The sequence below is a fragment of the Pagrus pagrus genome (genome assembly GCF_965226575.1).
Source record: "Pagrus pagrus genome assembly, chromosome: 24".
NCBI classification, from domain to species: Eukaryota; Metazoa; Chordata; class Actinopteri; order Spariformes; family Sparidae; genus Pagrus; species Pagrus pagrus.
The window spans coordinates 15,687,470-15,708,798 of NC_140206.1; the positions used below are offsets into that span (position 1 = coordinate 15,687,470).

The following is a 21,329-nucleotide window of genomic DNA, read 5'->3' on the forward strand; positions in this document are numbered from 1 at the left end:
AGGGAGAGATGCACATATCGGCTCTGCTGCTGGAGGATCGCTGCAGGTGATGTCATTAATATTTTTTCCTCATTAAAGACGTATTTCACCCACTTGCAACCTGCTACGACAGAGGGACGTGCAGCAACCCTCCTCCTCCTCCTCAGTTAAATATCAGTGTATTTTCTCATACGCAGTCGGACAGTTGTTGATGGGATGGAGGGTCCAACGGCCAAGGATCTCGACCCTGTATCTCAGTGCCACTGTTTAATATAAATGCTCCAGGTCATGGTGCACCTGGCTCTTAAAGGGGATGGGAGATGACGCTGGGATTGCTTTAATTTACGTCACACCCAAAACACACACCATGAGTCGAAATACTACCCCTTCACGTCTTATTTTGCACACAGAGTTTCTGCCGTTTAACTTGCAAAGGGGAGCTGGACCCACCCTGAACGCACTAGTCATCAATAAATAGACTAATGTCTGAGCTCTATGTATTCATGAACGCGTTAAGAACACTAGATGTAGAGGCCTTGCTCATCCTTTTCTATACTGTGGATTTTTCCTTTTCGCCTTCTCTACTCGAAATTGTTTCCCGCACACCTACTTCTCTCTCTTTCTGAGCGGAAACAAGATGTTTTCAACAAATATAGGCATTTGTGTCCAGAACGCATGTGCCTGCGTGTGTGTGTGTGTGTGTGTGTGTCTAGCGAATGTCTGTGTACGTAGGCGTGTACTTCCATTCATAACGCAGTCTGAGCAGCACTCAGACAGAGTGAGTCCTGTGATGTCTACATCCACAGAGATGAGAAGGAAGAGGAGTGGCAGAGAGAATAAATGTTAGCCGTGTGAGTCATGAAGCGTGCGCACGCATACGCATACGCACACGCACACGCACGCACACACACACACACACACACACACACACATTTTCTGGTGACTAGAGAATGAATTAGTTGCTGGTGAACTGTTGAGCCTCTTCAAACATGCAGCTCTGTGCGTTGCGGTATTGAAGTACCACATGGCAGACTTCACACTCAAATAACAGATTTGAACATTTGGACAAAAGTGTCGCCCACTGATTATGTTTGAAAGCCATTACTGATCTTATGTGTACGCTTTTTCGCAGCCTTCCTGCGATGAATCACATACAGAACCTTCAGACTCTGATCGAGGCGGTTTACTCATATCGATGCTCGACATAATAGATGGATGGAATCAGAAATTTAAACGACTGGCTTTTTGGTTGAGGTTTTGCCAGATTTACCATTTACTAGTTGTAGTTCTGTGGAAATCATAGTTCTTTGATGCTGCCGTATTGCTTAATTGTTGACATGCTGGAAAAGGTGCCAGATGGTTTGATGACCATCTAGTCAGGTTGGATTCAGGCCAAACCGACATTAGCAATGCATGAAAAATGCGTCACTGAGGCCACTGTGTTGGCAGTAGGGGTCTTCATGAGTCCAAAGTATTGGACAGGATCCAAAAACAGCTCTGTGCAAAATGTACCGAGTCCTTTACTCACCTCAAATTCCATAAAGTAGTTATATTTTCTCCAGTTGGTATTATGAGACGCCACGTGATGGGAGTACACTCAGATCCATTTGGATCCACCCGGGTGGTATGAGACATGTTGACAGAGAGGCCCCTGACTGTGGTGGCCTGCATCGTTTCTGTATTTGCACGTTTTTCTAATGGGAGTGTTTGAGGCCGTTGCAGCTCGTTTGTGTATTTGGACATGTTGTGTGTATTTGAGGCGTGTTAACTAAATGCTGCGCATGTGTTGTGCTGCAATTAATGAAGATGCTGTCGTATTTGCTGTGTTTGCCCTTGTCGCACACGGTATCTGACAGGTGAAAACCCTCTGTGATGTGATTCAGCCTAACTAACAGCCCGGAATGACTTGGCTTTAATTTGCATTGTTCTGCCGTGATCATGAACTTAATATTGTAAATATATCCTCCCATCACGTACCGTAGTCTGTGCTGTCGGCTTCTCGAAGCTATATTACCTGATTGACTCCCAGAGACTACCTAATAAACACTGCAGCACCCAGCTGAATTGGACTGGGGTCGCCATTTTTTCTGTACTACTCAAAATGAGTTAGGGATACTGGAATATTGGAGTCCCACCCCTGCCTTCTATCTCGACTTATCATCATTTGATTAATCACATTAAATCCAAACTAATTGCGCAGAATATAAATCTGACATTTGTCAAAACCTTATCTCATTAAGTTGGCAAATTCTGAGAGCATAATTTGCAAACAGCACAAAAATGTCTCTTGCACCATTAACGTTCTTTGTTGAACACCACAAAGAACTGAAGCCCTTGGACAATCACTGTGTCGACTACACATGCACGGAATTTAAATACTAAGGCTACATTCACCAGGTGCCAAGAAACTCTCTCCTTACACTCGTTTACTAACCAGTCCTCAAAAAGTACCTGTACCGTGAGATGTTCTAGCTCTTAAACACGTGATCCAATTAGGAGCCACACGTTTTCAGACCTGCGTAACAGGATCAGGTGTGCAGGTCTGGAGTGGCTGAAGAACACCGTGCTGTTCCTGACACCCTGACCGTGATACCGTCAGATATGTGCGGTGGCTCAGTCTGCCGGGGCTCGAGGACATCCTTTCAAGTCCGCTCTCAAGCCACCCTCTTCACTTTTCTGTTTACATATGCCGACACTCCTCTTCGTTCTTCTCTGTGGGCTTCTTTTCTTTAGAATGATTTGTTTACCCACAATTCCCCTGGGTAATTAGTGCTGTGATAATAACTGTTGTTGAAAACAAACACACCCACTCAGTGAGCAGTGCACACAAACTGACACACGCGTACACAAACACACACACACGAATAGGCTGGATGAAAAACAGCTTCCTTGAGCTTAGTCGTATTAAGTGACATTACCAGGAGAGCGACTGTTCCCCACATTTAAACGGAGGGGAACAAATCTGAAAGATGCTCCCACATTTAACATCCACTAAAAATAGATTTTTGAGATTTCGGACAAATCGCGTTTACATTCTCTCACTGACTTAATACGGAGCAATGATACAAAGGTTTGGCTTGTGTACCCACCGAACGGGAGAGTATTGCCGTGCGATAGTGCAGCACTATACTGCAAAAAAAGCTGACATCACAATATTTTTCTTTTCCGCGATATATATTGCAATATGAAAAAAATATATAGGAATGATACACTTATAACATAGCCTGCTGTAAAATAGAAAATACCTCCATCAAACCAACCGAAACAATAAAGCGAATAGCAATGAAATATATATATGAAATATAAACCAACACTGCAGAAACAAATAGACCACAACTCAATTCAGTGTTGCTGTGAGTGTGAGCGAGTTCAATCCACTTGATAAAAACTGTATTTTTTTCCCCCACAACCCCAGAACAGTTCCAATCAAGTTCACAACCACAAAAACCGCAGGTCCCCACAAATACAGCCCTTGATAACTCTGTAGGAAACCCAGACAAGGAAAAACACACATATAGTGCATGCAGTGGGCTGGTACTCACCCCTGCACCAGACTGGCACTTTCACATTTTGCTCTTGGGGCGTACTGTGACTTTTCTTGCATTTCTCATTAGCTGTCTGCACTCTTTGCTGCCCTCTCCGTATAAGGTTCTCTTAAAATAAGCTGCATTACGAAGAGGCACTACGTGACACTCACATTCCCGTTCCTGCCTGCCAGTTCTCAGTCAGTCTGTTGCTTTGTTCATCTGACACATCAACAAAGTCAGACTGGCCATCGGGCACGGTCAGTCCCAGCAGGTGGCTCTTTGGGCCGCTGTGAGCAAACCCCCCCCTCCACCCTGCATGCCACCAGTTAGTAGTAGCACTTGTTTTTATCATTTCAAGCGCTGCACATCACAGATTATTCCTCCTCCAGGCACAGACTGCAGAGACAAAGCTTATGTTTTCATGTGAGCTGGCTACAATGACACAGACTTCACAAAGCCATCTGATGCCGAGGACACCTGGTGTATCTCTCCTCCAATGACCAGAAAACACTGGTGGCTCTGAGACACACTGATTCTATTGCAGCATCTATAAAAGAACCTCTTTAGGAGTCGCTTTTGTTGTTTTCATACGAACAGTCGCTTCTGTCGCTGGTCTAAACCACTGCCAGGTACTGCTAGTTCCTCATAGGACACTGATTGGTTAAAACACCAATGCTCGAAGCATAGCAAGATGGATTTCTTAGGTCCTACAATCACGTAATCTCGCATATCCAGCTGCCTCGCAAGGTAAGACAAAGAGCTCAAGGTCTCGAAATATCCCAGATCCCAATCTGATCAGGCATCTGTGAGATGCGCCAGAACGAGTCCAATCCAAGGACTCAAGGTTTCCCAGCAGAACATTGCATTGCAGCATGTCGATCAATGCGGTGGCTGATCAGTGTAAATGTAGCAGTCGATCAGTATTTCTTTAAGCCATGAGTCTGGTCAGCTTGGTCACAGGCCTGAACTCTTGGCCACATGTCAATCATCGAGCTCTGTTCAACAAGGCATGTTACTGATTGTCTTTGGTAAATCACAACAGAGACAGAGAATACACTGGAACAGTACACAATTTATTTTAATTGTTATACTGTGAATGCGCATCTACTGGGAAGCTCCCAGTGGCCAGTAATCAAGCTGTGGTAGCAATTGGCAGCTCCAGTTGCCAAGTGTTGTTATTAGTGAAGCCTAGCGCTGTGCTCGGAGTTGAGATTGCTTTTCACACTCTGTTTTTCAGCCTCTTATTTGAGGTCTATAATGAACAAGGGACGAAGTGCTGCCTGTATCAGTTTAGTATGTTTCCGAGCAGGGTGTTAAACATGTTAATGGGCTCCTCTCTATCTGATTACGGCTTTCGGTAACACAGGCTCGGATGCACGAGTACATGTAATCTAAAAGATGATATTAATGTGCACGCGTGTGTGCAGCGTGTTCACCGAATCTCTGCAGAGCTCGGAGAGATGACAGACAGAAGAAGAAGAGCAGGCAGAGAGAGAGAGTAAGAGAGAGAGAGAATCCCCTGCTGTTTTTCCAATCAGGAGGCGTCGTCCTCCTCACTGGGTGATTTATTCTCTCTCTTCTCCTTCATGTCCCAATTTTCAAACCCACCCAGCCCACCCCACCCTGCATTTCTTTCATTCATTCTTTCTCTCTGCCTTCGTTCTGTGGGCAGCTCGTGAACACATGCTTACATACAAAATGACGACAGAAACACATTCAGGCAGGCGGCGTCGTTAAAGTGAATCACCTGTAAGGGCCGAGGTTCTCATCCGAAGTTGTTTTTTACTTGTTTCTCTGTTAGACGAGGCAGAAAGACGCCTCGTCATCAAACATCTTTTATTTTAATAGCGGCATTAAATGATGTATGACCTCGCTGACCGCCATTAATAAGCGTCTGGCGCTGCTCCCTGCAAAGACCATCCTTCTGAACGAATGATTCATGAATCCGGGGTGCAGGTCAGGACTAAATACAGTATATATTAATAACTTAATTCAATCCAGGATTGAAAGATATTAAGCTTGTCAGAGAACAACCGCTCTGTTAATACCGATCAAAGTCGCCAAAGGAGGACATTTGATTTGTGGCGGAGCGTTTGTGTGTGTGTGTGTGTCGCTGACATTGCCAATAAATAGAGCATCCATTCATTATAACCTGTCTTGTTCATTTAGTCACATTTTATATCCCAGCAAGCCCTCCTGCGCCTCCCTCCATTCATCCCCTAGAGCCACAAGTGTGTGTTTGTGTGTGTGCCAATGTCTGATCCCTTGCAGCTGGTGCCTCCCAACCCTCCCTTTAATAAATGTCTCCCTATGTTAGCATGCTAGAGCACGACATATAGCACAATACATGTTAAATTACCAATGCAGGTGTGTGTGTGTGTGTTTTTCTTTCGCTCTTGCAGCCCCCCCCCCCCCCAGCACACACACTCCATCCCACCCACTGACCCCTCCCTCTCAGCGCTGGTTGGTTGCCACGGCTACAGTGTCGCCTCTCTTCCTCATGTTGCTATGAGACTCGGACCGACAGACCTGAGCTGAATGACAATGTGTCTGTGGCTCTGGCAAGAGGCCCAAAACAACCAATAAGAGACGGTCTAGACAAACACTTCCCCGATCTGGGGTCTGGGGACCTCAGGTTGATTGTTTGGGATGGCAGGAGCCTCCTCAGCCATTTGAGGAGGAGTTTATTAGCACTTTTTTTTCATTTCCTCAGCGTTTGTCTCGATGAGAAAATGTGCCAGTCATTGTCTGTTAAATGATTATGAGAGTGATAAAAAACATCGCCCCAGGACAGAAAGATTCTTGTTATGCAAAGGGAGATAATAATAACATTCATATATTATTAATATTTATATAAACACTGGAACAATGAATATAAATAATTTGAAAAGTGCTTCATCTAGGAACAAACCAACGGAGAGTAATCAGCAATTGTGCAGTTTAGCCTCTTTTAGCTGATTGTTTTGGTTTTCATGCCCATAAGCTCCATTCATTTCCAGCCGCATCAGACAGCTGCTTCAAAGGTCCAATAAGATTTAGGGGCATCTAGTGGTGTGGTTGCAGATTGCAACCAACGAAATACCCCTCGTCTCACGAGGCCACTAAAATCATGAAAAACAAGACAGACCCTCTCTAGAGTCGGTGTTTGATTGGTCCGTTCTGGCCTACTGTAGAAACATGGCGACTCCATGTTAGAGGACCCGCTCCCTCTGTAGATAAAAAAGGCTTGTTCTAAGGTAACGAAAACACAATACACGATAGGCTGCCCATGATAACAACAGTTTCACGCTTCAGCGACAATCATCTAACGATACATCATGATATCTGCCTGACTGAAGAATACAAAATACAGGAATTATATATTCATTCGCTGCATCGTGGTGTCCATTTCACAGAATTTGACACTAACTGAGATGAAACATCTATAAAAAGTGCACATATTCTCAGCTTAATGCCTCTTTATCGCACTTACTGCAACTTGTCCATGTCCATGTGTCATCATTTCAATGTAAAATAAGACATTAATTGGCAAGAGGCTGATTTGCTCGAAAGCACAACAGTTCTGCAGCTGAACAATCTTTTCAGTCTGCGAATCAAATTTACAGATCATCTCCTTACCAAATCTGTGGAGCTCCATTGGAGGGAAGATCCAAAAGATGGTCCATCATTTATATGTCCAACTGTTCGAGCTCTCCTTTGCAAAAGAGATGAGTAAGGCAGATAGAAAGAAAAACTAACACAGTCAGACATAACAAAAGGACATGCAGCATCAAAGACAGTCATAGACAGCACTAAATAGAGGTTCCTAGATATATTCACATCATTATCATACTTTTTTTTGGGATTGGTCCCCTATCTGTAGTATACAGATACTCTCAAAGATGTAATTATCACTTACGTTATGGTATACTGACTGAAAAATAATCACGTTATTAAAACAAAACATACTTTTATCCAAATGTTAGTACGACTTAACAATACATTGAAATCTGGTTCGCTAACTGCTTTTCCCACAATGACTCAGTGAAGACACTCGATTGTGACTTAGACGTGAGATCTATGACAAATAGTCCCTCAACACAAAATAACTCAACAACAATATTGATAGTCGATGTAATTATGAAGCAAAAATGCAATACAGTCTTTGTTGTTTGGACAAAAGAGGCAATTTTAAGATGTCACGCTTGGCTCTGGGAGATGTTTCAATATTTGACATTGCTTCATTAACCACGTTATTAGTTAATTAACCAAAGAGTTCCAGAGATTAGTTGATGATCATTAGCTGCAGTTCTAATAGGGAAGTTTGGTCACCTAGAACACTGTGTTGACATCATGTAAGAAAACAGAACACTGAAAAAAATAAGGTACAGAATAAATCTCAAAGCAAAAATACATCTGATCTTACATCGTATCTTTTTTTTACTCTAAACCATCATTATTCTATCAGCATTTCAAAATCAGTGGTTGATATCATTCATATCATTGAGCTGAGCTTCAGCTGTGAGATGCAGATATCGCTGGTATCACAATTTCAGGAAACTTCTCAGACCGCCTGGATTCCGACCTCCCCCCCAATAGAGATTGTTTTATGTCAGGCTGCCACTTTCGCTCGCTGTGACTCAGTAGTGCAAGCGGACACCAGGGAGAGATGATTTCTCTCCCAGTAAGAATAACACCTTGACTCTGTGCTGAAATATGCTCTGCTGGAGGTGCCGGCAGCCATAGAGAAGAGTTTTGACACATAACAGCAGAGCTGATGTGGGTGGGAGGGTGAGGTGTTTCGGGCTTTGTGTCTCCAGAATCAATAAGCTGTTTTATCTGTTTAGTTTGCTGGGTTGTTCATGTTCTTACGGACGGTGTCAGGGGAGAATGACACAGGTTAGAGCACTGCTTCATTTACATAGTCCTGGGCTGCTCCTCCCTGTATGATTCCATTATGTCTTATATCAGATATCTGACCAGAGAGTCATTCTAGTTTTGTGTGAGAGGATTTTCTCAACAGGTTTTATTGCTGACTCATTTTACCAGCCTGATCTCATGGGATGGCATAAATAGCACCCTGCTTTTAAGAACATTTTGGGTGTCATGTCACGCATTTAAGCTATTCAGAGTCATTTCAAGCAACAAAATGTAACTTTCTGATGAAAGATAGTAGATTGTTGAGTCTCATTCCCCCGAGCATCAAATATTGACGCTTTGGGTTGGCTGCACTGGTCGACCCAAAACATCTGGTCACTATCTATCTCCAGGAAATGACATTTATTTTCACATGTACATGAAAGGACAAAGCCAGGTTACTTTCATCATGTGACCCTTATCATCATAGTCAGGGGTCCCTCTTCGTCAAAGTAACATTGATCAACACATGGGTAACTTTGTCAGAGTCACAGTTATGGCATCAAGACTACCTAATTAAGTTTAGGTTGTTTTCACACAGGACACAGACACTGGTCTCCTGGGTGAAAGTCCTGTTTGAACCCTTCATCTACCCCAACCTCGTCCATATGCTGAATTTCTGGCTCTTTTTACAACGTGACATCTGAAAGTGCACAGTAAAAGTTGCAGGAAAAGTCATTTCAATCAAGTAGTAATCAAGTAGTTGATTATTGTTGTTTAACTAAAGAATCCATGATGTTTTCCTAAACTTAACCAAGTAGTTTTGCTAGCTAAACCTAACCAAGTAAATTATGGCGCTATTTTTTTCTGAAAGTGCAACATGTTTCATTTATATTGCTCACTTTACAGCTATCCAAGGCTAAACGCGACAGTTGATCCCCGGGTCTATTACACAATTTTGGCATGAAACCTGGTCGGTCATTCGCACGACATTTGGCGAGACGAGGCTGCATTTTACGAATCTGCCAACATTTCGTTGACGGACATGCTGGTAGCCTGATATTAAAATATTTTTGTCCATTTTAATTGTTCAATAAGGGGTTTTGCAAATACAATCATGAGCAAGTTTCTTTTCCTTAAGAGGTGCGGTGGAGCTGCCAGTATTTCTGCAACTTCATCAGTCTCTGTTATTTTTCGCATACTTTTCAACATAAGTTTTTAGCGGAAAAACAAAAAAATACATGTAATTTGTAGAATGTTTTCTCTCACGTACAACAGTCCAAAAAATAAATGTATGTAAGCTGAGGTTTGACAACATACAGTACAACTTAATGACAAACAACCGCAAATCAAGTTAAATAATACGAGTGACTTCTCTTTCTGTCTCCTCAGGAACTGTTTACAGCGGAGTGTAAGTTTAAGGAGTCGGTGTTCGAGAACTACTATGTGATCTACAGCTCTATGCTCTACAGACAGAAGGAGTCGGGCCGGGCCTGGTTTCTGGGCCTCAATAAAGAAGGACAGGCCATGAAGGGCAACAGGGTCAAAAAGACCAAACCAGCTGCACACTTCCTGCCTAAACCTATAGAAGGTAATTTATACACTCATGAATAGTGTTAATTCTATTAGTTTTTGATTCCTTTTATTATTTCAGTTTTGGTTTTTCAAAAATACACAGATGTTGCAAATGTTTAGTTATTTTCTTTCTTTACCATCTACCATCATCCTCTTCTCTCCCTCCCCTCCTCTAGTCGCAATGTACCGAGAGCCTTCGTTGCACGACGTAGGGGAGGCGGTGCCTAAACTCGCCGGGGGCCCGCCTTCAAAAAGCACAACCAGCGAACCAGTGGTCATGAATGGCGGCAAACCAGTCAGCAAACCCGACAAGGAGGAGACATAACCCCGCCCCCTGCTTTTTACCCCGCCTCTGGCCACACCAAAGGCCAGAAACAAGCCACAGACTTCGCCCCACTGCTTTGCTCTCAAAAAAACTGCAACAAAAAGTGAACTAAACCAACAACAGCTCGAGTTCTGACTGGCGGCAGTGGGGCCACACTTCCCAGCCTAACCTCTCTCCCTATTGGACGGTGTTGTGGGACAGGGCCAGAAGGACGGAGCGTCGCGGCTGGTGGCAGGGGAAGAGGAGGATGAAGACAATACAGCCAGGCCAATGCCATCCAGATGTTTTGCAACTGGGGCAGTGGCGTGCCCTCGTATGGGAGACAAAATGACTTCCTAAAAAGATAAAGAAAACAAAGAAAAAAACAGAAAACAAATGTCGTCTTCACCGGTATTTTTCTGTGACAATCTGTAAGGATGAGGCCCCCCCTTTTTCCTCTTCTAATAGTACTGTTTTCTGTTGCCAGGTATGCTTGTTGGTCGGCCACAGACACACACACACACACACATGCACACGACTCCCACGCAAAAATCGACCACCTGGATTCGATCTGTGAGTAGGTAAAAAAAAACAGATTAAAAACATCAGCAAACATTGGGCGAAGAGAACACTTAAAACCCTGAACACTGATCCTTCAGTGGGTGCTTAGTCATCGATCAATTAAGATTTGGCAGAGGAACATTTTGTACTAAGCTCACAGTGTACATGAAAATGGCCCTGTGCACACATCTTATAACCTGTCCCCTTAATTTCAATGACATACTATAGCTGTTATAAACAAGAGTTCTTATTTGACACCACATAGCTTAAAGCATGTTTGTCTCTTCAGTGTTTCTTTATTATCTATTCGTTAGGTGGTTTATTATTCTGCACACAGAGCACTAGTGATTATCAAGCTGCATTGTTGTACAGACAATTCTAGTCTCCTTGTCTAACAAGTTTTTTTTTCTGTCCCTTTTACGAACACTACGATTTCCACGTCGCTGACACAAGTGTAGGTCAGTAGAGGAGGTCAACTGTCAGACGAAGAGTTTTGGCATCAGGTTGCTCAAATTAGTGTGGCTGAGTGCTGAAACCAGAACGATTTTCCCTGTTTGTAGCAACATGGAGTATACAGGAGGCATGCTGATGTTCAGTGAACATGGTAGCAGTCAGTGTTTACATGGAATAGCAGATATTGTAGACTGAGGTTTAACAGAGCGAAGGTCAAACCTCGAGAACGGTCCGATGGCGTTCTCAGTTTTCATCTCTGTTGCATTCCCAAGTACTTGAAATTAAAGGTAGGAATGAGGGTAATAGTGAACAGGGTAATAATGTTAAAGCCACTATGTGTAGAATTTGTACATTTCTTACTTCACTGCCCAGTGGTACTTTCAAAAAAGGCACTGTGGTAGACAGAAAACACTCCACTTCTCTCCCACAGATCCGACCAGGATCCAGGGACTGGAGATCTTTACAGGTCCAGTTAGTTCCTTGTATCTGTGACCCGGTCTAATCCGATTAGATAATGTCCTATTGTGCTGCTGCAGGTCTCACTGGTTGGATCTTTTACTATAGTAGAGATACTAATACAATGAAAAAGTACTCCATTACAATTAAAAGTCCTTCAGTCCTTCAGTCCAAGTACAGAAGTATCATCAGCAGAAAGTACTGAAGAAAATACATACATCTGTATGTAACATTGTAAGATTGTTGATATACGTCACTGTGCAAGTTCCCTGGTACTGGTAATATACAGTTAAATTCAAAGGTTCCCAACCTGGGGATCGGGGCCCCTTCAAAAAACCTCAAGATAAATGAATAAATGGGAGAGGAAAGAAGAAAAAATTAAGTTCTGCTGCACAATCTGTACGCCTTTCGCTTTTTGTTGAAATGTTTGAACATTTCACCTCATTATTTAACAGTTTTTAAATGAAAACATCTGAGAGGCTCAAAGATGGAAATCACTCACTTTAGTTCAAGTACTAACGACTCATAGATTACAAGGGAAGTAGTCATTCCTACCTTCACAGGGCCCTGTCCTAGGTTCCCATGTGGCCAGGGTCCTATGTTCCCTAGGTCCTAGGTTTCCAGGGTCCTATGTTCCCAGGGTCCTATGTTCCCTAGGTCCTATGTTTCCAGGGTCCTATGTTCCCAGGGTCCTATGTTCCCTAGGTCCTATGTTTCTAGGGTCCTATGTTCCCAGGGATCTAAGTTACCAGGATCCTATGTTCCAAGGGTCTTATGTTCCCTAGGTCCTATGTTCCCAGGGCTCTAAGTTCCCAAGGTCCTGTGTTCCCCAGATTTATGTGGCGCACAATGGTACATGACAAAATGTCCGATGCTCCCCAGCTCCAGGGTTAGCTTTATTCGACCTGAACACAAGAGGAGGTTTACTGTGTGTTAACAGAATATTGAACTGGAGAACTTAGGACCCTGGGAACAAGGACATGCTCTCCAAGGGAAACACTGGTTTAATCTTTAACAGTTCATTTCTAAAAGCTTATCATGTGTTTTTATTATTTAATTTATAATGATAATCTATTATTATTTATCTTAATTAACAAAGTAACTAATACATAAAGTTAAATATGAATAGCTAATGGTAAATTGCATTCAGTGTTAATGTCAATATCTTTCTCTGAAATGTAGTGGAGTAGATTATAAAGTAGAGTGAAATGGAAATATTCAAGTACTTCAAAATTGTGCTTAAGTACAGAAGCTGAGTATAAATCAGTATGTGGTTACTGTATGCTGCCCCACTGAATGGAAAGTTATTCTTGAATTATTCATTCTTAACTCTCCTTTTAGAATTTACTTGCATCACCACATGTTATTTTATGAAACAGAGTTAATTAACTTGAATTTAAATTGATAAAGTAACTTTATGATGAATGACTTTTATGAATGATTATTAATGATCGTTAATATATATGAGGGTATTCTGACGATTGTCGTTGATTGACAGCTGTCGTGCGTCACGGTGGCCCTCGTACCCAGTAAGGCCTTCGGGACGAGGAACAGTCGGTGCATGTGGAACACTCACTAACTTAACATCAACATGGATCTTCCAAATGTTGTTCACAGACCTGTTTCCCTGCGTATTACTATCAAATGACTGCATTTGCTGTAACGTAACTGGCAGCAGGGCAGTTCTGCGAGAAAGATAATCATCTACCCAACGCTTATTGTTATAATTGTTCAGCTGACGTATTGCAGGTAGGCATAGTTTCTCATTTATATGCATAATGCTTTACTCATGTTTGTGTGAATCGGTAGATATGACTCATCGGTAGCGAGAAAAAAATACAACTTTAGTTCCTAAAGTTATAAGACGGAGTCCTCTCTATTTATAAGCTTTACCAACCAGTGTGTGAAAGCACAAAATAATAGGTTAGTTATAAGGAAGTGTCCTCTCCTCTCCTCTCCGTTGATATGCTCTAATCCTAACATAATCCACAAAATACGGCCTGGGGGCCTGCTCCGTCCCGCGGACCATCTCAGTCCGGCCGACGACATCCTCCAAATAATAAAACAGTCTCCAAGAGACCAATAAGAGGCAGCATGTCAATGAATCTCAAGGTGAACGACTACAGAGTCTGCATTGCTATTTATTCCAACAGAGGGCCCTGTCTACATTTCGATTGGACGATAGGCCTCGAGTTGACTGGTGCTCACTCACCTCAAGCGACTAGTGGTTGTCAGCAGTGGCAGTCATGTTTCGTGTTGCAGCGGAGGTGCGCCGCTGCTAGGTGCATATAGGGGAAACACTGCACATAGTGGCTTTAAATTAGCTGACCAATCAAATAAGGATGGCTACTAAAAAGTATTAGGAATGTGGTTTTTGTGTAGAAAATCACAAAAACCACCAAAAACATACAGCGCACATTGACACATAGAGCGTGTCATCAAATCAAACGTGTTTGTGTGGAAACGAGGAGGCGGAGAGACAAAATGCCCTGAAACCAAATGAAACCAAAAAGATCCCCATGCTTTGCCCTCTCACTGTGACAGTCGACATGGCACCGATCCGTTCTGGATTCGAGTCCTGTTCGACACCCAGGCTTTCTGTTTTCTCGTCTTTTCTTCGACGGCAGGACTAAACACCTATTAACTCCTTAGACTGTCGGTCGTATCACCGAGGAGATATTGATACTGTGATCCCACGCTTCATACCGCGTTAGCGTTACTGACAATGATGCAGGCACAACAAGAAACACAAACTGTGCATCTTTTTTTCCCTTTGAATCCCAATTTGGGCCAGGAGCAACCACTTAGCATTTTAATCAGATCATTAAAACAGCATCGCATTTGCTGACGATGAGTGACCTCCACTGACGTGACTAAAACTACAAAGAAACAACAAGACAGAGCGGTCGCCCTCGAAAAAACACAAGGCTGCGTGATTAATGCTCAGTCGTTCCTATCCAACATCAAACAAGCCTGAATCAGCTGCAGCCCCGGCCTCGGCAACAGGTGTGCGTCTGAAAACACTGCAGCGAGGCCACTCTAACGTGTTTAATGTTGGCCCACTGTGCAGTACAGAGGACACGCTCCACAGCTGAAGAGACAGCTCACAGTGTTTCTAATTGGCATTTCTCAGACTTGTTCCTCACATACAGCACATACTTCTCTGATCTCATTAGCTGCCTTTGTGTTCAAATATACGTCGACGACAAGCTCACATTCTTTGATGTGAACTGAACTGGTCCAATGTGCCCGTCCTTAACTACTGTTTTGAAAGAAAAAGAATTTGATGAAGCCAAAATGTTAATGAAATGTGTGTGGAAAAAAGTCAGCAATTTCTGTCACCAAACTAATCTTGTTGCTGAAAAGTACATGTGAGCTGTATCGGATCATCAGAAAGTGTTGTTTGCTGGGCAGTACTGTAGATTCTTGCTACTGTATGTGAGTGCCTCTCATCCCCCAGCCAGGCTCAAGATGTGAGGTCCAGGTGAATGCTCAGCCTTCCTGGGTTTCCATCAGGGTTCGCTCACAATTTCCAAATTTCTCAAAGTTGCTTGACTTCAGCTGTCCCGTCCGTGAGGAAGAAGTCTTTTTGACCGTGTTGTGCTCGTCTCAAGTCAAAGAAATGTGGATGTAACATTTGTTGATGACTTGTTGTGTCGCACTAGGGGTTACTCGCAAAACAGTGAAAAAAAAAAAAACCCTGACAATCAGGTCTGTAATTTTATTTTTGAATGTATTCCCTGTGTTGTTCTGTCTGACTGTGTCTAAGCCAGCCGGTTCTCACCCTCAAAGAATCAAATCTGGATGTCTGGTCAGTGGCCCTATGCTCCTAAGTGTCGCTGTAGTTAACCTCTAGGCTGCCCTCTAGTATAAAGAGCGAGTAGAGTCGGCAGGTGGTAGGTTGGATTGTTCATACACATTTCCCCCCAGAAGAATGGAATCCATTGATTGTTTTCACAATCTTAATATCAGTCCAAAGTTCATAATATGGGCCCTGACACACCAGGCCGACATCCAGCCGTCAGCTTTCTCGCCAAGACGCAACGATGAGCCTTCGTCTTCACTGTCTGGGCCCTAACCAGACGATGCGTATTTATTTTTGCTAACTGCACGTGCAACAGTGACGATAAAGGAGTAAGTAGAGCGCCACTGTTCGAAGTTTAACGTCACCGACCAAGCTGCTGAATTTGAGGTTGAGAGTGAGAACATGTTGAGAACCTTTGTAAGAAGCCACTTTGATTCTAGTATAAAGGACAATGTTTTTGTACTTGCTTGAGCAAACATTAGTATAAACACTTGTGAACAAGACTGTAGGACAGCAACTGCTATTCTCTAAGTGATTATCACGCAGCTAGTTTGTCCTACACTCCTGGTAGAGGAAAGACATCGACTTGGTAGAGGAACCAGATCGTCCTCTGCTCAGAGGCCCTGCTTGTTAAGGTTAGCAGCAGGGCTCACATGCTGTGAGAGCAGCTACTGAAGATCTCTGGCACATCCGCAAGAATTAATAATGGTTGAGGCCAGAGGAAAAAAAAAAAAATGGCCTGGTTTCCTGGCTACTGACCAAAAACACTGCTACAATAGTGTTTCCAGGCTGGTAATCACAGTGCCTGTTTCAAACGACGGCGCAATTACTGTCAGCGTCTCCTGAGAGATTTCTCCCCGCTGGCGGTTCGCGAGGTACCAAGGCTACAATTACGAGATATCTAACAGTGGGGCCGTGCACAGGAAGAGAGCAGCTGATTTAATTAGGAGTGAGCAATCACAACAACCTGGGTCACTTCTAATTTCCACATACGAGGACCACTCGTGGTCTCATGACAGGCACACATGTAGCCACCTTACTCCGTCCTGTGTGAACCGTAGCTCTGAACTCGAACGTCAGAAGGCACAAATGAAGACATAAGACGTGTTAGCGGCAGGACCACGTTGGTACAGGTGCACTTTAGAGACGCAGGAACGTGTAATGGTTAGCACCGCACTCATGATGTAGCTCGTCTCCCTCAGGATTTCTTTACCATTTCTATTTTGTCCCGTTCCACTTTATTCCTCTTACAAAAGACTGCCTTATTACATCCAATCTGAAACGAGACAGTAAATGCGCTCTCCTCCCAGCTGTTTCTTTCCCACTCTCATCCCACACACACACACAGCACACACTTTTCATCCTATTTTACTTTTCAATTATCCTTTGATCCCCAATCTTCTGTTCACTGTAACTATGCTAGCTTTTCGCTCTCTGCTCGTTTTGTAATCGTGCAGCCAGAGAACTCACTCCCACCTCCTCTTTTCTCTCTCACCACCACCTCCTCCTCCTCTTCCCCCCCTCCCTCCTCTGTTTGGACTGTTTCCCACTTGTTGCATGGTTTTAAAAGAGGAAAGCTGACTGGGGCTAATGCATGTGGTAATGTAGGAAATGTGTTATCAAAAACAATACAAACACTTACAGTGTAGCACCAGTAGAAGTTTGCATCTGGCTCATTTCTGTCGTAGGTTTGCACTGGTGGAGAGGCTGCAGCCATGTGATGTTTGTTTCTATTTATACATTCAGGTCCTTTACATCTGGTGCCCAGAAATAACTTAGGGAGACATATTGTGTTTCAAGCATAATTCGTCATCATAATGAAGCAAAGGAAGAATAAATAGAAATGACTTCATGTCACAAACTTTCAGCAGAGCATCAATATTTATTTCTGGTGGCTGAGAGTAGGAAAATAAAAATTATTAAACGTAAAAAACAGAAACAAGTTTTTGCTTGATTTCCTTCAAACAATGATGGATTGAGCTCAGGAAGTTATTTTAGATGCTTGTAGATGTAGAGTTGACATTATCAGCCCGGATCAAGGACATTTATAAAAATCTTGAACATACAAACACATCAGGTGGTAGGGAGAAAAAAAGATGTTATGCAGGTGTAAAGTAAGAAAAACTGCAAATTCACTGAAGTCAGAAGAAAAATGGTGCAGGTTTTCTTCCTCGCTCACTGTGGTTCGGAGCTGTATTACACCATTACTCTAGCCGTGTCATGTTGTGCATGCAAGTGCAAGTTCCCTCTTAAGTTAGGGTGCAAAGTTACCACTTGGTAGTTTAAACTAACACTGTCCATGTTTGGTTGGACCAAAGAGACCAGAGCTTCATCATAACTATTCTGGTGTAAAATCTAAATTAACAAAGAATTGTTGCAGAAAATGATGTTTTCACTTCCTGTGACCAATCAGTGAAAACCACTATAATTAATGCAGTGTTCTTACCATATTGTCCATGGCCAATTGTCTTGAGTGAAGCTAGAAGCTTTGCTAGCCCCATAACACTGTGTTGACGTCGGTATGTGTACTGTTACAGGGATTACTGACTGAAGACCAAGAAAAAAACATATAATTATAACTCGCCCCTCCAAATCCTCCGGGTAATCCCACCTGTCGAACCGATACGCCATGCCAACCTCTGTTTTATGCAGGACTCAACTAAAGGCTCGATGTAAGATTAAAGCTCTAACTCATACCTGCGTTGAAGCTTTTTCAGCTGGTGCAACTCAGTGCTGCACTCCAGAAACAACTTGATGACCATTTTTGATTTGACATGGTTTGTATTGACTTCGGTGGTGAAGACCCTTTCTTGGTCAGGAGAAATCATGGGGCTGCTGCTGTTCTTTCCCGCCTTTTCATTCATTATGAAGACTGTGTACCATTCAGTTCGTATTTCCAACATTATTCCCTGGAACAAATTTTAGGAGCAGCTGTGTGACTAAAACGTCCATCGGAAAACGCTGCGCATGTAAACGTACGTGTTTGCCTTTTGAAGTAAGACTTGCACAAAAATGTGCGCAGACGAAAATTAGTTTACAGTCTACATAAAGACGACAGAGAGGACACATCACAGCCTGCTGTATCTTGCCAGTGCACACCACGTTAACTATGAGCCAAAAGCAAAATTCACTGGAGCTAACCTTAAAGGAGATTACTCTGCCTGTCAGTAAATGTACAGTTACCTTTACATACATATTATGCAAACAGAGTGTGTCTGCACTGTACAGTTTGTGTCTAATCCATTGTATACACACAGAAAACAATGATATTGAATAAAGGATTTATAGAAAGGAAGCGTGACTGGCGTGATTATTTCACTGATTCACAGCACATCACTTCTCATCCAAGCATTCATTTTTATATGAACTAATCATGAATTGATGCCGTTCCTAAAAAGTTTACAACGACTACTGTACCTATCAGTATCACATACTTATCATCTTATTAACCTCTTATTAACACAAAGAGAGAAACAGACAGTGATGGCGTAACCTGCTACAGGCACCAAGGTAAAATGAGCTGCGGGACCACTGTCAGTCACATTGTGTTTCTATCCTGTTGCCATTAACTATTAATCAGGTACAGTAGAATGCCCCTGACAGACTTTACGTAACAGCCTAACTATATTTAGCCTTGAAAACAAACAGCATGCTGGGATGCTACCTGCTCCAGGTGTCCTGTGTTTGTGGTGGGTGTCGTCTTGCAGACATCTTACCTGGCTGATATCACTGATGATCGATCGACGGGTGTCATTGATGTTCCGGGCGGTAATCACCAACGGAATGGCAAAAGAAAACATTATTTAATTATATATATAACATTTAAAAAAAATGTTTTTCCTCTCCCTCCTCCCCTTCTCCAAACCAGACTTCGTCACTGGGCACAATAGCTAAGGCTTCTCCAAGCGGTGACCTCATCTAGCCCAATAATCAGAATCGCCATTTCATGTTAATTCAGACTGGGGTTGGGGAGATAACCAGCAAGAGCCCATTTTGAAAATATCAGCCAAGAAAGTCCACCCCCCCTCCCTTCAGGCCTCCCTCTGAGCCAGTGTCATCATCACAAATGATATCAAATGACAGGCATTGAGCCTAGTAATACCAGAGAGAAGTTCAACCTTTGAAAAATGTTTATTAATATTATTTATATGGTCTTCAGGTTGTTCTTGCAAAGCTTTGGAGAATGTTTGGGCTCATTATCCTGCTTCAGTATGAAGTCGAGTCAAATCGTGGCTAGAATAAAGGTTCAAAGGGGGCAGTACATGGAACTCTTAAACAGAAACTGGATCGCTACAATACATCAATTGTTCCCTGAGAGTTAGAAAAGTAACTTCCTCACAGATGCAGAATTTTCTAAATGAACCACACTAGACTCCAATCAGAAAGTTCCTGTCAAAAGAAAGCTTTGTTGTGGTGGTGTCAGAGGACGAGAAGCAGCTTCTAATCCATTTCTCAGGATGGAAACAAGACCAAATGCTTGAGGTGGGCTGAAAGAAAATACTGGAATTCACAGAGAATGACTGAAAAAAAAAAAGTCCTTTTTACTGATGAATCCAAGTTAAACCCACAGTGAGACATTGTGGTGGGAATCATGTCTGGGGTTGTTTTGACTGATCTGGAGTTGGACACCTGCACAGAACTGACCCGACCCTGACCTGTGAGAGACAGCTACACCCACTGGTTTGCATCTTTGTGAAGAAAGAGTCTTACAGCGGTAGGATAATGAGCCCGATCACAACTCAGACTTTTGCAAAAGCTCCTTCAAGACTGTAACAGACTTTCCTCCGTGTCAGGTCAAGTGGCGTGCTATCAGTCAGTACTCAGAAAACATTTCAAAGATTCAATATTTCACTTGTAGTGTAGGCTCTTATTATCATTTGCAATGAAAACATAGTATGACATTTAAAAAAAAGTGTTTTCACTAGCGGCCCCAGACTTTCAGACTCTACTGTAGGTAGACAGACATGTGGCATGTTCAGTGATCTCATGTGTGCCACTTGAAACAACTGGATGGGCTTTGCATGTGCGTTTTTTACTTTTTTTATCTCATTTGTCAGAGCATTTGATTTATCGACCGTTCTCTACAAATATGACAACAGACGCTTTTAGAGTAACTAACCAACCCCAGCTTCGATTCACGTATTTAAAAGCTGTAAATGTAGGCAGAGATCCAGAAGTGTAGACCTCAGGCTGCGGTGATGACTCAGACGATTTACAAAAACACATCTCGCCGAACAAAATGCTCCTTTCTGACAGCTTCTTTCAGAGGATGCGACGCAACTTTGGCAGTTTCTCCACACAAAATGATGCTTTATGTGAAAGAACAAAACTTAACGTTGAAATATCTTTAATATTTCCAAAGAAATGTCACACACTAATAAATCACTTGCGGGCCACAATAAACCCTCTTCGCTGGACTTGCTAATCCAGACACAGAGAAACACCGTTGCGATGGAAGCGCCTTTAAACGGCTCCATTATCAGGCAGCTCAGCACACACACTCAGACAGGTTGACAGGCAGGAGGACACACACACCGTGCACGCACACGCCGCACCGCTTGGCCTCCTTCAAATGACGGATGAACCAGCAAATACTGTAATTAGGTGGATGTAATTAAAATCTGCATATGTAAATTTAATGTAAATGAGGTGTATTTTGAAGGGCAACATGGTGTTTAATTAGCAAGAAATGGGGTTATAAAGAAGTGTAATTTTAATTATGACTGCAGTGCTGCATGCTTTATATCTCATCCAGGCTGATGCCGCCTATCACTTCTAATGATACTGTCGACTGTCATAATCTTATTTCCTGCATCACGCCTCGGTTATTTTA

General features: G+C 42.8%; 1 protein-coding gene across 2 annotated transcripts in view; it reads left to right on the top strand.

Moving 5' to 3' along the window:
* Nucleotides 1–18,782, top strand: part of LOC311253441 (fibroblast growth factor 14-like) — a 78,933-nt gene extending 60,151 nt beyond the window's left edge. For both annotated transcript variants that reach the window (XM_084347415.1, XM_084347416.1), the window contains exons 4-5: nucleotides 9,735–9,933; nucleotides 10,094–18,782. In XM_084347415.1, coding sequence (XP_084203541.1) covers nucleotides 9,735–9,933; nucleotides 10,094–10,242 — 348 coding nt within the window. In that variant the 3' untranslated portion in view covers nucleotides 10,243–18,782. The remainder of the gene's footprint in view (nucleotides 1–9,734; nucleotides 9,934–10,093) is intronic.
* The last annotated feature ends 2,547 nt before the right edge of the window (nucleotides 18,783–21,329 follow it).